The sequence below is a fragment of the Drosophila takahashii genome, chromosome 3R (genome assembly GCF_030179915.1).
Source record: "Drosophila takahashii strain IR98-3 E-12201 chromosome 3R, DtakHiC1v2, whole genome shotgun sequence".
Classification (NCBI taxonomy): domain Eukaryota; kingdom Metazoa; phylum Arthropoda; class Insecta; order Diptera; family Drosophilidae; genus Drosophila; species Drosophila takahashii.
The window spans coordinates 17493692-17509509 of NC_091681.1; the positions used below are offsets into that span (position 1 = coordinate 17493692).

Below are 15818 nucleotides of genomic sequence, written 5' to 3' on the forward strand. Positions count from 1 at the left end.
GGGCTGAGCAATTTTCTATTTATATGTATCTATTTGTTCAAAGTTTATACATAACTTATTTAAATAAATTTTCATACCCTATAACAAAGGAATTTTTTATAGTTTAAGTACAGAAGTGAACTTTATTAAGATCCTCCGGGCTAGGAAAAAAAGTATTCACAACCAACACTTCCATGCTCCATTTAATCGTTTTTTCCGCTTTAATTACCTTCAATATTGCCAATAGTTCTCGATTAAGTGTCGCAAGTTGCCTGTAATGGAGGAAGGCGGAGCCATGGAAACGATGCAGATATTCGCCAACCGGGCCTTTAAGTGGCACTTTAATTTTAACGAGCGTTTAATGTGCCTTTAATTACGAAAGCCGCTTGCACCCCGCCTTCGGGTTGATTGAATGTTTGCCGCTGAAATTGAGATTAATGGCCGGGGCGGAGGAGCCGGACCGGAAAAGCAGACTCTATTCATACAACATAAACGAGGGTACGTCCTGCCTTTTCAGGTCCTTCGTTTTGTCTTTCGCATTTGCCCCAAGGTCTGTGACTGGGCTGTTTTTTGTCTCGCCACTGACAAAATGCAATATTAATCATGTCGAGAGCCCACTGGGTTGGTGAAATTCCGGCTGATTTCCCTTAGCACCATTCAGGAGACAGCCAATTCAATTAGGAGCTAATGAAGTAATTTCGCCAGGTCGCCAATTAATTTACTTTATTCTTAAGCCATCAGAGTGCGCTTCAACAGGTTTGGTGGTCATAAAAGTGTGTCTGCAGCAAATTGGGAAATATGCCATACGACTGCCATTTCAGATGTAAGATAACCAAAGTAAACACTTGAACGTGAGACTGACAATCCTGTCCTCTCACTTTATTTTTTTTCTGTCCACTGACACCAGGATTTTATGGTGTTTCTGGGGATAGGCAATTATTTTTTATTGACCAACCAGCATGTGAGTGCATATGAATGGAAATCACGATCCGAATTATTTAGGCATGTCGCTTTTCTTCTCTGTTTGTCTGGGTGACATAAATGTTAATGACAAAAATATAACATTTTTTATTAAAAAAATCTACAGAAATTAGTTTAACGGCTTTTAATAAATCTAAAGTGAAATCGTTTGTGAATAAGCCTTAAACAAAGCTGTACGTATAAATTCAAGAGAATTTAAATAGCAAAGCGTTTAATTTAAACTTGCTTTTATTTTGATTACAAATGGCTTGCTTTGCGCCCCTTTGCCGTTTGAAGAGGCAAATAAGTTTGCCTGGCCCAGGGCCAACTATTCATGCACTTGAAAAAATATATGTGAAATAAGAGTTTTAAAAAATCTTCTTTTGCGAAAAACTTTCAAAAATAAAATGAATAAATATTGAGAAATTTTACAACCATTTTTCTAATTCCTATTCTTAAGTATTATCTGGGTATTTATACAAATATTCAAAATGTTAAAAATATTTGCGACAATGTGGTTAGTGTCCACTAAAAACTTGAAAAAATTTAAATTAAAAGAAATTTATTTTACATTCATATTAATATGAGCGACTTTAAGGGCAAACCGTCCCATCTTTTTCCTCAAGTGTCGACTTTTGCTGGTAAGTGCTGCGGCGTGGGCAAACTTTATGGCACACAGGGGCATAGACAAAGGCCAAATGAGATGGCTTGCATTGGTAACCGACTCCTGTCGGATGGCCAATTTGGACGCCTGCAGCTGTTACAGTTCCAGAAGTTGGCCGTCTACTTGATTCGGCCCGATGTTCATTATCTTGTCTCAATTGGCCGCTCGTACAATGCATTAATAGTTGGTCGGCCCAGACAAGTCGATTGGGCGACCTTGGCTTTGGCGTGTGGCTGCTAAATGGTTCTTAAAGATTCCGGCAAACTGATATTTTCAACCTTAAATCGCCAGCTGACCCGGCCAATTTACGAGCGAAATCAAAGCGAAACACTCGGATATAAAGATAAATCGTTGCCATGGCGGCAGCAGATTATTGGGGCACAACTTGAAATGCCCTTGCTGCTGCAAAATATTGTCATTTATTGTGCGAATGATGGCGATAACTCAGCGATGCCGAATCGAAATTTATGCAGTCCCATGGGCTACGGCGATATATATTTGTATATAGTATAAGTACCATATGACATGTCGTCATCATTTTTGCGTATTGGATACGGGTCATTTGAGTGATTCTGATTGACTTTCGAGCGTCCTCCTAATCGGTTACACAGCCTTATCAATTCCACTCGTAAACAATTTGGGAAAGTGTCCTGTTTACGTCAGACATTGTCAACAAAAACAGTGTTTGATGTCCTTCCGCCGGCCGCAGAGCATAAACACTTTTGGCCATATAGAATCGGTCATATAAAATCCATCCATAAAATGAGACAGAAACGGAATTAAACAAACACTAGCGCCCCGTTAGTTGTTTCCGGTTCCGCAATTTCATTGGCCGCCCCGCCAGAAAGTATGCAACGAAATGTTTCCCTCGTGTCGGATAATAAACACATAAATATGGACCGAGTTTCACTTCAAGGTCGAAATCAGGCAATCAACGGATTTAGTTACAATCGAAGCCAATCATGTGCGTGTGCCGAGAAACAAACCATAAAAAGCCACATAAAATATAATTGAAAGACTTGTAAGTTCCTCTTTAAACGACTTTCGTATGTGTTTCTCTTTTGGGCAAGTGCGATTTTAGGCACAGATATCGTGTTGAATTTGCTATTATTATCAATACGGATAGATAATACTATTTGCTGTGTAAGAACTTATGTTATTTATGTATAAAATTTTGTTGATGATGAGCAATTTTTAAAGTAATTTCGGACTTACTCAATAATAATTACTCAGAAATTACTCAATTCTTAATAATGAAATAAATAGCTGTGACAATAACTGTACAACAAACAGTTTTATTTCAAAACTTCCCGGATCAACATGTTCCTCGGAATCAAAGCGTACATTTTGCTCCTGCTGCTGGCTTTTCTTTTGACCTATTCAGATGGTAAATTGTAGGAGTTTGAAGTGAAAAATCTATAATTGTGAATTATTACATTTTGAATCCTATTCAAGCTTGGAATTGGCAAAATGTTCCACAAAAAAATGTCCTACCAAAGCAAACCTGTGGAAAAATAAGTCGACCATCGAACGGCAGAAAAGCGGGACTGAATGAGTTTCCCTGGATGGCGATGCTTCTGTATTGGAATAGATACACTAAAGAAATGAAACCCAAATGTGGGGGCTCCCTGATAAACAACTGGTACGTCCTGACCACAGCCCACTGTGTCAGAGATCCTGGAAATCCTGATATCGGCTCACCCCACAGAGTGCGCCTGGGCGAACATAACACCGAAATCGATCCCGACAAAAGCTATGTGAATGGTAGATGGTATTACGCTCCCCGTTATGTTGAGATCAACGTGGCTGGGGCTATTGTACATGAGGAATTCTTCCATGGAAGTGCATATCGAAACGACATCGCCCTGCTGCTACTCCAAGAACCTGTGGTGTGAGTAATGGAGACAATCAATTGATACTATTAAAATTTTAATAATTTTAGAAATTTCTAAAGCATATCTTTGTAAAATGGTTTATATCGATTTGATTTTGAATTCACCTCTTTTCCATCTTTTTTAGTTATTCCGCTGCAATAAAACCGATTTGTCTTCCGGACTTGAGCATTGAAACATCACAACAGCACAACCGAATATTTAAGGCAGCCGGCTGGGGAAACAACAGTCCAGTATTGATGCGCAGCATCATTAAGGAACTGCATCCATCTGACTTGAAGTGTAAGTCCCCGATATTCCAATTCAAGACACAAATATGTGCACGGGGTGTCCTGAATGACATTGCTGAAGGGGATTCCGGTGGTCCCTTAATGGCCACCATGAAACGAGGGAGGCAAGAGGTCATGTATCTAGCCGGCATCATCTCCTATGGTTACAAATCTGGCAAGAACAAGCCATCATATTACACGAAAACTTCAATGTATGTTGATTGGATAACCAAACATTTGTAATTTATTTTCCAATATAAACTTAAAATACCTCTTAGTAGATTTGTATATAGTGAAATTAAATAAAATTACCATGATGAATGTTAAATGATCTAACTGATTTTAATGAATAGATTGCAAGTGCAACTGAACGACTCAACGAGCCGGACAACCTAATATAGTTCAATATTTGTTTAACAGTCTAGGGGATGTTGTAATAATTATAATTGACAAATATGTGGCAATTTATAAGTAAAAAATATTGTCACAGGTACATATATGTACACAAGTATAATCATTGGGCAAACATTAATGAATATTCGCAGTAGCATTTAAGCAAACTCGCTCGGGCTGTGTAAAGAAAAGCTATTTAGTTTGCAGGTATTGTAAGCGAGCATAGAACCGCGTATAAATAGCAGCCCGTTCGGTTCGAAAGGTAATTCTGGATCCAGCAGAGTAACACACTATCTAAATCACCATGCAGTCTTCCACTTTCCTGATGGCCATTTTGGTGGTTGCCATGCTCATGTTGTTCAGCGCTCCTGCAACTGAGGCCACTTTCCTCTTGATCGCCTGCATGCTGCGATCTCCACTTTGCCCATGGATCACCACCGCCACCACCACCACCAAAGCATAAGGAGTTTTCACTGCCAACAGAGGACTTTATAAACCTAGACTTGCCTATTTCGAAATGTATAGAAAATAAAACCCTTTTTTGTTGCATTACACTACTGCGTTTTGCTAACTGAGGAGTTCTGAAGAGGACAAATTTGGTTTCAGGATATTTGGGACTTTTTAATTTTAGCGCTGTGATATATTTATTTAAATATCAACATGTTTGCAAAAATGAACACGAATATAGCAGATAATTGAATAATCTTGAATTTAAAGTTTCTGTTTTTTTATTACAAGAAATTTGTAAAATCGTAAACAAATAAATTGAAATTAACAAGAAAAAATTGTCATTTTATTTTGTGCAAAATGAATTTTAGTTTGGAATTCGACAGAAAAAATTGCTGCGTCATGATACTAGTAATGATTATTTTCTTCACAGAAATCTATCAGGCCGAAATTACAGTTGAATTCTAAGAGATTTCTGTGTCACACCAGATAATAATTAATTCGCTCAACGAATTATTATGAGCTAATTAAAATCAAAGAAAAAAGAAATGTCTAAGATCTATTTAAAACAATCCTTTTTATTCCCATGGAACTTATATTATATATTATATTTTTAACAGAAAATCACAATTTCCAAAACAAAATACACTTCGTTCTTTGATTGTGTAAAAAAGATAATGCAAAAAATTATGATAGACCGTGTGATAAATAAAATTGTTTGCATCTGAAAGAACAAATTGGACAGGCTAATTTGTTTTAGATACATTAACTAGTTTTAAAACTAGTGTACAAGTTGGGGCCTGAGGTCCTGCCACTTGCTAAGATCGATTTGCGGGATAAAATTGCAGTTGAGTAGTAGGTTACTATGGATAAACTAGTGTACAAGTTGGGGCCTGAGGTCCTGCCACTTGCTAAGATCGATTTGTGGGATAAAATTGCAGTTGAGTAGTAGGTTACTATGGATAAAGACATTATATATGAGGGTTTATTAGATTTAAGTATTTATGGACTTACTGTGAGTTCGGGAAAACAAATACATTTGGCTGAATTAAGTGCAGATAGTTGGCGTTGTTGCAGAACAAGCTGGCCAGACTCACTTTACGGATCTCCGCCAGTTGAGCTGTGGAACAAGAATTGAAAAATGCTGTTGCCATAAGAACAAAACCCCACTTACCGCGTGAAAATCCTCCTGCGTTCTCCCGTTCGAAAAAGAATCTATCGCCGCGTCTTGTGTTCAGGAACTGTTTTCCAATGACGCACAACAGAGTTGGTCCGAAGAGAGCATCGGGGACATGGTACTCCAGGGTGCCACCTACACCCAGCTCCACATCATCTGGAGTGGCGTACAATCGACGCAACAGTGATATTTTCTACAGGATTATAAATTACAGTGCTCTGAGTTACAAAAAACTATTTAGGTAAACTACCTCTCCCGGAATCTCGTGAGCGAAATCGGCCCAATTTACAGCTCTTCGCAGTCCGCAAAACTCTCGCACATCGTTGTAGGAGGCTAGTCCGAAGTCTCGAGCCCTCTGAATATCAATAGACTTTAGATCCGAGCCGTACTCCTCGAACTCCTTGCGGATAAAGTAGTGCTTGATCTCCGGATCGATGTTTCCATCCGATTGCTTGTGCAGCTGAGTGGCCAAGCCTCTCAGCAAAGCGTCAAAGTTATCGCCTGTATGCAGCAAACGCATGGTCTCTGAACGACCGAGGTAGTCACTCAGGCGCAGCGTTTGATTAGAGCTGCGGTTGGGGGCAACCAACCTATAGAGAAGTTCATTAACTATTAAGTACGGAAACTAGGATGTCCAGACCTCGAATTTTGCATATTTTTATAGGATAAAGATAGATCAATTTTGAAAATGCCAAAGTTCGTTTCAATAAAAATATAGTTTAAAATTAATGGCATATTTATTTTTTTTTTGCATAATTGCATAAAATGCATGTGCATAAAATATGCAAAATATATGCAAAATTTGCAAAATATAAAATAAACTCAACTATCAAGAATGACCATTTCATAGCCAATCGAATAAAATTGTTTGTTACTTTTCGTCATTTCTGAGATATCTAATTTTTTTCCAAATTTAATGAAACCCTATTTTTAGTTTCAACGAGTAAACGAGAAGGGGGCAAAAATAGTAAGAGGGGCAGAATAGTTTTTGGCCCTATCGGCCAAACTGCTCGTTTAAATTGCTCGCCGTGTTTACTAAAGGTTCCTTAGAATACCAGAGGGCTGCATTAAAAATTTTAGCCCTCAGTTGCTCGCATATATTTTGCATATTTTCTGCATATATTTTGCATATTTTATGCATATATTTTTTGAATATATTTTTTGCATATATTTTTTCATATTTCACATTTGAAGAATATGACACATACCTAAAAATTTTGGTAAAAATCGGATCAAAAATGGACAAATATGCAAAATCCAAGGTCTATTGAAGTCTTAATTCGAGTACTTACGAGAACCAGCCGGGTATCTGGGTGTGGGCGTAGCGGAAGGCAGCGGCCGAGAACTCAGCATAGGCAGCAGGATTGACCGTCTCATCGTAGTCGTTCACGTACTCAGTGGGCTCCACGGGATAGATGAGGCCGTTCAGGTAGGTATAGGTGCGACCCACGAACAGCGGCAGCCAGTCGTAGTAGGTGATCTTCTGGAACTGGGCGATGTTGATCTTGCGAGCCTCCTGGAAGAGGCGCTCGTCACTGTGATCGGGATTGATCAGCGCCAGGTTCTCGGCCAGGCGATTGTGCTCTCGAACGAGCAGAGTCTGCAGCAGGGTGATGGTGGCGTGGAATTGATTGCGCTTATCGGGCACTGTGTAGCACTCGCTCCTGGTGCCGCACTCGCCTCCCTCATTCTGGCTCACCGGCAGCCAGTGCTGACCATTGGAGTAGGTTGTCCTTAGAAGACCGCCCTTGAACAGACGTACCTTGCTGTTTTGTGACGGGTTGTTGCCATAGACCGATGACAGATCCAGGTAGGCTGTGGCCACCGTCAGCTTCTCGGGATAGGGTGCACCATTCTTCGGGCAAATGGCATCCGCTTCAGAGGTACTGCGGGCAAAGTGCAGGCAGGTCCTTCCAGTATTATAGGCAATGGGTCCTCCACGTGGCAGGCTAATCGGCAGACAGCGGGGATGACGTGGCTCAGCACAGCAATCCAGCGGTGCGCCCCGCAGGCTCAATTGGCTGATGTCGTGGGCCACAAACTGTCCCCATTGCATGGCCGCCATGGTGCGGAACCTGTCGTTCCTCGTCTGCTCGCCGTACAGTGACAGAGAGATCAGTCGGGCATTCGGAGCCTGTTCCACCTGCCGAGGAGGCAGTAGCCTGCGATACCGCGAAACAGCGATTCCAAACTCCGGATACAGCAGGTTATTGCAGGAACCATCCAAACTCCGGTACTGGAGATTTCTAGTATCATTCAGGCAGTTGCGGGGCGCAACGCCACACCTTAAAGTTTGTTGAGGACCAGAAGGCTCTGCCCAACTGGTGTGCACATTGTTGGAATTGTACTTGGGCATAAAGTCCTTGATCAGGGCATCCAAACTTCCGTCACTGACCGCCGGACGAACGTCAAAGGCACCCCGTTTGGACCTGGCCAGAGGTTCCATCGACGAAAACGGACACTTGGTGGCCACCGCCACCGCCAGCAAGCTCAACAGCACCAGAAACACTCTCATAGCACCGACGACACCACAAAACTCAATGCAGCACCAGCAACTGGGCGCCCATTTATAGATCTCCGCCAGCTGCTGGCCCGCACGATCTACGCGCTCCAGAGACGTGATAATGCAACGCGAAATTCTTGGTAAGATTGGCAAGATTGAAGAACGTGCAGAAATATGCGAGCATAATTTCCAATATTCAGAAGCTTAACTGTGGGCAAATTTCAAAAACAATTTCATGTCGACCGGAACGTGTTTACGGTTCGAAAAAAGTACAATGGTCAAGATGAAGATAAAAGTGTTGGTAGTTGTATTTTTGCCAGCAGCAAGAATAATAAGAACAGATAAGGCTAAGTCATTAAGAAGTGCATTAAGTACAGAGTTCTGACTCATTTCTTTTTCTTTTTTTTTTTTTGTTAGAATAAATCAAACAAACTTATTTACGAAACTTATAAATATCATACGATTAACTTAAATGTTTGGCTTTCTTTAACATAAAAATAAATTAACTGGAATGTGTCTTTAATTGTATTTAAATAACAAAAAACATGGTTCATTCGTTTGAATCCGTTTGGGAGAATTTACAGGATGTATTATACACAACGCTTATAGGACGTTAACTTAAAATCCATTTCTATGAGGACAGCAGCTAATTTGAACTCACTTTTTTGACTCTACTAAAAAGGCCCTCAGACCTGGTGGCATTTGAAGATAGGAGTTAATTATTGTCTTCCATTTGTAATGAAAGGTACTATATTCCATGTATAAAGCTGACGCGTCTTCGTTATCGATTAAAGCTTCGGTATGAAGCTGCAGTCTTTTTAATATCAATGAACAGTTCACAAGAACCATTTTGGGATATTCCGGGCCGACATCCGCATAATCGATCCTGCAAAAGATAATCAGTCATTAACAATCACCGTCAATATAAGACATTTTAAGCTCACATGATGTCAATGTATTGTTCCATAATATGCTTGATTACATCAAAGACTCGATGGTAGATTTGGACGTCTTTAAAGTATATGTCATCCAACTCAATTAACTCAACTAAGTTAAAAATATTATCACTGGCATGTTGCAAGAAGCCTGTGTTAAATAAATTAATAAATAAGTACAATCGGAACCCTATGAATTTAGGAAATACAAACCATTCATGGCTAAGAACATGGAGAATTTAAGAACGCCCAGCAAACGAATATCGTCTTTTTCTGCGCAATGCAGGGCAAGAAAACTATTGTAGGTGCCGTATAGGATGGACAAATCAAGTTGGAGTTTTGCATCTGAAATATTAAATCAAATTCCATTATTAAACAAAAATTCAAAAATAACTAATATCAAACAAACCTTGTCTAGACTGCTTCCAAGCAGCAAATTTGTTGTTAATAGCGAATATGAATGCTTCGTTATGTCGTACAAACTCTGGAGAAGGCTTCTTCTCGAACTGAAAGTCATAATTAAATAAAGGTTTAGTAGACGATTTAAAAAAAAAAGAATCTATTACGTACACTTGATTTTCCATGGCTAGCTTTTGACGAAAAATTAAAATCTTTGCATTGTGCTAGCTCCAAAAATAGGTTTTGATCTCGATGACCTTGAAAATCGGGGCATACCACTAATTCATCGCCGTCAACGACATTTTTAGTGGAAACTCCAACACGTTTTCCACTCGGTAGAGATCTGAAGAAATGAGATATTTTAATGGGTTGAACTTCAGCTCACAGCAATGTACTTACATGATTTTAACATTTTCGGTCGCACAATTCTGCCTAAAAGCTTTCAAGGTGGCACAAAACGTTGATTTTACTTGGAAGGTGTTTTCAATTTTGTTAAAATATTGATAAATGAATTGATGAAAAAATTTGGCAACACCGGTCAGCAACTGGCAACGTTTGGATGTGTTAAAGATTTCAAAAATTTCGTCCACTTGATTTTTGGGCAAGGTTTCCGCACTTGTGAGATCTTCAACAGTATCAATTTCATATTTTTGAATGCATATCGAATGTAGCCTTTCAGCAAACAGAAATATTGGACTATCTTTAGAAGTCTTTTCCTGCAACTCATTGTCAACGTCATCTAGGTTGTCGTGAACGTCATTGTAGCAGTCTACAAAATCAGATATCGCGTTCACTCCATAGTAACTAAATGCATTTGCGCTTATGCGGTCAATTGGCGCTGGAAGTGCAGCGCACTTGGCGAACTCTTCATGAGTTTCATTCATGCCCTCTCCGGGTTTCGGATAGTGCAGCTCATCTCGCTGGGAATTCAACAGAACGTGTGCTCCCAACCGTAAAAGTATCGCCGCCATCACATTAATAACGTCGGATTTCTGGAGAGCGAGCAAATAAAAGTATTTATCTGCGAGGTCATGGTCGTTGTAGATAAACACCGACAATCGGAATGCTGTGGTAACGATTTCCTGATACTGCCCCCTGGTAAGCAGTTTATAATCCGGCGCTGTGGCAAGGAATTCTCCAATGGAACTGTATTCCTTATCCTCTTCCTGGGCATGCTCTAGTATAAACATCCAGGCGTCACGGGGATGATTAACTACTCTGTTTTTGGGGGAAAGAAAACCGTGATTATATGTAAACTTAAATAATTCACACTCTACATACCCGCCTTCCATCGCAAAGTCAACTAAAGCCGGAAGTATATATTCTCCTGATTGCAGAAACAAGCGAAACAGCATCGAAGCCTCTAGCATTGGTATCAGGCCAATTTTATATCCGTAGCACTCAAATTGATGGACTTCCGCATCGGATTCCATGCACAGCTTTGAGCAATATGTCTTATAACGACAGGTATCACAGGTGAAGAGCTGTTCCTGGTGCAATCCACACAGATCGCAGTTCAGGAACGGAGCACTGAACTGAAATAGCTCAGGATTTTCCACCATAACTATTTCTCCTTTGGGAATGTCGCATGAGGCATAGACGCCGGCATGTTTCTCATTGGATTTTTCTCTGTAGAATAACATGTACATTAATTGCGCGTTTAGTAAACTTTATACACTTACAAATATTCACAGGCCTGGCTGGCAAATGGTATTTTGCGGGTCATCTTAAAACCCTTAAATGGTAAGATTTGGCTTTGAACTTTCTTGGTTACCTCAACATTCCTCCTGTCTTGGTTGATTCTCTCCTCATATTGTTGCATTAAACTAAGGAACTGCCCGATTTCTAGGATATATCATAAAATAACACCGGTAAAAGCCTTTATCAATAATAGGGAAAGTGTATACCTACCACTTTTTTCAGACAACGGCGTTTCTTCTGAAATACACAAAATGCTGTATTTTACAATACAATAAAATATCTTTATAAATAATACCAATGAGGTCTTTTAAGACAGTCCACTTGTCCTTCGATGCTTGATACTCCCGGTTCATATAGAGGCATATGCAAAGGAGGATCTGTGAGACGATAGTTCCCTCGGTTGTCTTGAGAGACGGATCCAAAGACTCATAGTACAACAAGTCCCTGCAGGCGATCTAATAACGAAAATGGGGTTATTAATATAGCTCATCGGAGGGGTTTTCAGATCACCTACCGCATGCTGGTTACTTTTCATGTAGAGCACACTTCGGGCCAAAATCGCGTCCACGAATGTGGCGGTGCCGCTGGGTGCGCGGCTTATGATCTCGTTCAGACTCTGTAAGGTCTGAATAAATGGATTAAAGTACGGATTATCATTAGAAATCGAAGGCAATTACCTTCTTCAACACCGTGGGACTCTTCATTCGCATACACTCCTTGGAAATGTTGAGAGAACCTTGAGCACTTTCGGAAAAGCCGAGAAAAACTGCATCGGTTTCCTTTTGCAAAACCTTCAAGAACAGCTCGCATTCTCTGGAATCGTGAAAAATGCATATATTAGTTGAGATATTGTTGAAAACGGAGAGGACCTCGCGGCAGGATAACTAGAATTTCGCAATACTGGGAAACCTGCGTGGTCATGGACCGTAAGGCGTTGTTACTCACATCAGGTTGCGCGGACACATGACCCTTGACATGGTCTCACATTCCGAGGCCTCGGGGCAAGGGTCCGGAACCACGGGCAATGGAATTCTATGCATATTTTGCAATTAATTTGGAAAAAACCTCGCAATGCGTGTTTTTAAAGCTCTGGCGCTAAGAATGTGACCGCATTGCGTACCTACTAAAATCCGGCCATATTTTGTGCGCCTTTTTACGTCGCATTTTTTTGGTGGTACCAGAGATACTCTTTAGAAAATATTTTTATTTTATTATACCCGTTACTCGTAGAGTAAAAGGGTATATTGTATTCGTGCAAAAGTATGTAACAGCTAGAAGGAAGCGTTTCCGACCCCATAAAGTATATATATTCTTGATCAGGGTCACTAGCCGAGTCGATCTAGCCATGTCCGTCTGTCCGTCTGTCTGTCTGTCTGTCTGTCCGTATGAACGCTGAGATCTCAGAAACTACAAAAGCTAGAAGGTTGAGATTTTCCACACATATTCTTGGGCTTCCTACGCAGCGCAAGTTTATTTCAGACGAGCGCCACGCCCCCTCTAACGCCCACAATCGCCCACTAACGATTTTGAAATGTGCCTGGCGCCCACACCTTTAAAGATTTCCGAGAAGTATAAATGCAATTTTGTTGTGTATATTTATACCTATCGAAATGTAGAAGACATTTTTCAAATCGGACCATTCATTAAAAAGTTATACGCAATCCAAAAATATATATCCATCTCCCTCGCACTCCCTTTAGCCGAGTGACGGGTATTAGATAGTCGGGACACGAGCCCGACTATAGCGTTCTCTCTTGTCTTGGTTTTATAATTATTGAGATTAAATAAATTATTTTATAAAGATGAGATTGAAAACAGAATCGGTACTATTAAATGTCAAAACTCGTACAATTTAAATACAAAAGATACATATTTTAAATAATAATTTTTACAAATATTACATTATTATTCAAAAGTTATTTCCGAATTTTAAAATATGAGATTTACTAGTAAAAAAAATAAAAATTAGAATTCAAAAAAATCGAAAATGTACCAATGAACAGAGAATACCCTAAATCACGTTATTCTAATGAACCAGTTCCACCACAGATCATCCCTAATAATTCATCCCAGCATGGGAAATACCCTCGTCCAGGCGTAAAATAGATAAAAATGGGAAAAACGTCAAAGGATAAACGTGATATATACTACCGACAGGCCAAGGAGGAGGGCTGGAGGGCCAGGAGTGCCTTCAAGCTGCTCCACGTGGACGAGGCCTATGGAATTCTGAATGGTAGGTGTTACAGGATTTCTGATTCTCACCCATAAATTTAACCCTTTTTAACCAGGAGTCCAGCGGGCCGTGGATCTGTGTGCTGCTCCTGGAAGCTGGTCGCAGGTTCTCTCCCGGAAGCTGTACGATCCCTGCCAGACGGACGACGAAAAGGCCGCCGTTAAGATCATAGCAGTGGATCTGCAGGCGATGGCTCCAATTCGGGGAATCATCCAGCTGCAGGGAGACATCACCAAGCAGTCGACCGCCGAGGCCATCATCGGTCACTTTGGCGGCGATGAGAAGGCGCAGCTGGTGGTCTGCGACGGAGCACCCGATGTTACCGGTGTCCACGAAATGGACGAGTACATGCAGCACCAGTTGCTGGTCGCTGCACTCAGCATTGCCACCTGTGTGCTGGAAAATGGGGGAACCTTCGTGGCCAAGATCTTCAAAGGAAACGCCACCTGGCTTCTGAGCTCCCAAATGCAGATATTCTTCAAGAAGTTCGACATCTACAAGCCGCCAAGTTCGCGGCCCTCAAGCATTGAAGCATTTGTCGTTTGCTCCGATTTCTGCCTGCCCGCCGGTTACATTCCGCAAGTGATCAACCCAGCTCGAGATGATATTCGTCTGCTGGCACAGAAAACAGGATCTGATGTTAACCGACGGCTAGTTCCTTTCATTGCTTGCGGGGATTTGAACGGGCTGAGTGATTCTGCATCCTGCACTTCAGAAGAACCAAAATCGGTAAGAAATATTGTATTGTATTGTATTGTAATTCAACATTCTATTTATCCCGCAGGATGCAGAATATGTTTACGATGCTGTTATCAATGACGCCTCATATCCGCTGGAATTTAAAGAAATATTAAAGGAAGTCTATGACGAACAATTACAAATCAGCTAAGTGTCACAGAAATAAAACCTGAAAATGACATTGAAATGTGTATATTAAGTTGTCTTGGTTGCAGGCAAGTTGAAGAGCGATAGAATTAGGCAACATTTTAATGGAATACTTAGTTTATTTTATGCTTATTAAGACTACTGTTTTATTACTTTAGCGACAACTTTCGCTGCTCGATCTCCAAGAGTTTCTTTTTCAATTCGATTTTCTCGGCCATCAGTTGTTCGATTGCCAGATGATGGCGCTTGTCCTCGTACAGTTTCTGCTTGTACAGGACGAAGAACTCGTTGAGAGCGAGATGGGCGCTATTGGCGGCATCGTGGACCATGCCAATGTTATTGCTAATCTTATCCAGCAGCAGCGTCGTCGTCGTCGTCGCCTCCTCCTCCGCCATTCGACTGCCGGCCAAGGCGGCCCGCTTGCTGGACTGCAGGTAAAGGGGGTCGATGTCCGCTTTGCTCTCCTCCGGCTCGTAAATGTACTCGGCGGAGGTCTGAAGGGCGCCGCTGTCCTCTTCCGGCACCACGTCCTCCACATCGTCCACGTCGAACTCGGTGGTGGAATTCTCGTGCATTTCCTCGTCGTCGGAGACCTTCATGATTATCTGACTAACGTCCTCGTTGAGGCGGCACAAGGTGGCGATGGTTTCCTCCGAGGAACTGAGGCTGGTGCCGAAGGGAACGTTGTGCAGCTCATTCTTCTCCACCTTCTTCAGGATGAACCGCTTCCAGTCCTTCAGGGCCTGGGGATTAACAAGATTATTAATAAGTGTTTAAGGAGGGATTATGTTTAAGTTAACCCACCCTCTTCCAGGTGGCCACATCCTTTCGCGGCGGCCCGTGGCGATTGAGGTCCGAGGTCAGCTCCTCCCACAGCGACTCCAGATTGCTGCGCGTCTCCCACGTCGGATTCTGCAGCATCCGCGGATGCTTCTTCACGAACTCCAGCATTATCACCTCCTGCGTCTGGTTGCGCGGCTTGCCCTTGTTCCGGTCCATGATGCTACTGCTCTTGGCCTGATATTTGTAGTTGGAGCTCCGGTTGAGTCCCGATGTGGGATGCATCCTGTTCATGTGCTTGCTCAGATTGGTGGTGGTCGTTTTGTAGGAGAGCTTCGCCTTGCAGATGTTGCACAGCGCATATGTGTCGTCCACCGCCCGGAAGAAGCACCAAATCTCGCTCGTCTTGCGCTTCATTTTGCCGCTTTTAACTTGGGGAAATGAAAAACAGATTCGGCGTTGCGTCCTCCGCGATATCTTAAGAACCAGTGGTTTAGAGATGCGCTGGCGGCAGCTGGTTCCATTTTGAATTTCGGAACTGGTTCCAAGTATCGGTTGCGTTGATATGGTATTAAGAAGTAATTAAATGGGTAATATAAGT

General features: G+C 41.5%; 6 protein-coding genes across 8 annotated transcripts; 3 read left to right on the top strand and 3 right to left on the bottom strand.

Annotated features, from left to right (window-relative positions):
• Positions 1-3207: 3207 nt before the first annotated feature.
• LOC108062708 (spaetzle-processing enzyme-like) lies at positions 3208-4007 on the top strand. The gene is made up of 2 exons (XM_017149487.3): positions 3208-3494; positions 3623-4007. Exons 1-2 carry the CDS (start codon positions 3208-3210, stop codon positions 4005-4007), a joined length of 672 nt encoding a protein of 223 aa, XP_017004976.3.
• A 454-nt stretch (positions 4008-4461) lies between these two features.
• On the top strand, positions 4462-4625 carry LOC108062710 (uncharacterized). Its single transcript, XM_017149488.3, has one exon. The coding sequence runs from the start codon at positions 4462-4464 to the stop codon at positions 4618-4620; it is 159 nt and encodes a 52-aa protein (XP_017004977.2). The 3' UTR covers positions 4621-4625.
• Positions 4626-5164: 539 nt separating this feature from the next.
• LOC108062785 (peroxidase) lies at positions 5165-8451 on the bottom strand. 2 transcript variants are annotated; one of them, XM_070217315.1, is made up of 5 exons: positions 7074-8451; positions 6032-6371; positions 5779-5974; positions 5619-5724; positions 5165-5560 (listed from the first exon to the last, which is right to left on the bottom strand). In XM_070217315.1, exons 1-5 carry the CDS (start codon positions 8294-8296, stop codon positions 5479-5481), a joined length of 1947 nt encoding a protein of 648 aa, XP_070073416.1. In that variant the 5' UTR covers positions 8297-8451; the 3' UTR covers positions 5165-5478. The 2 variants fall into 2 exon arrangements, with proteins under 2 accessions (XP_070073416.1, XP_070073415.1); XM_070217314.1 differs by having other exon boundaries at positions 5165-5467; positions 7074-8383.
• Positions 8452-8570: 119 nt separating this feature from the next.
• On the bottom strand, positions 8571-13718 carry LOC108062783 (uncharacterized). 2 transcript variants are annotated; one of them, XM_070217313.1, is made up of 13 exons: positions 13582-13718; positions 11997-12132; positions 11834-11944; positions 11615-11774; positions 11530-11556; positions 11301-11463; positions 10900-11247; positions 10018-10836; positions 9790-9961; positions 9629-9725; positions 9433-9564; positions 9229-9370; positions 8571-9170 (listed from the first exon to the last, which is right to left on the bottom strand). In XM_070217313.1, the coding sequence occupies exons 2-13, from the start codon at positions 12027-12029 to the stop codon at positions 8942-8944; spliced, it is 2433 nt and encodes an 810-aa protein (XP_070073414.1). In that variant the 5' UTR covers positions 12030-12132; positions 13582-13718; the 3' UTR covers positions 8571-8941. The 2 variants fall into 2 exon arrangements, with proteins under 2 accessions (XP_070073414.1, XP_017005086.2); XM_017149597.3 differs by lacking the exon at positions 13582-13718 and adding an exon at positions 12265-12439.
• On the top strand, positions 13353-14483 carry Trm7-32 (tRNA methyltransferase 7-32). The gene is made up of 3 exons (XM_017149604.3): positions 13353-13552; positions 13608-14281; positions 14337-14483. The coding sequence occupies exons 1-3, from the start codon at positions 13432-13434 to the stop codon at positions 14439-14441; spliced, it is 900 nt and encodes a 299-aa protein (XP_017005093.1). The 5' UTR covers positions 13353-13431; the 3' UTR covers positions 14442-14483.
• Positions 14467-15744, bottom strand: bdwf (bedwarfed). Its single transcript, XM_017149603.3, has 2 exons — positions 15242-15744; positions 14467-15180 (listed from the first exon to the last, which is right to left on the bottom strand). Exons 1-2 carry the CDS (start codon positions 15632-15634, stop codon positions 14587-14589), a joined length of 987 nt encoding a protein of 328 aa, XP_017005092.2. The 5' UTR covers positions 15635-15744; the 3' UTR covers positions 14467-14586.
• Positions 15745-15818: the final 74 nt, after the last annotated feature.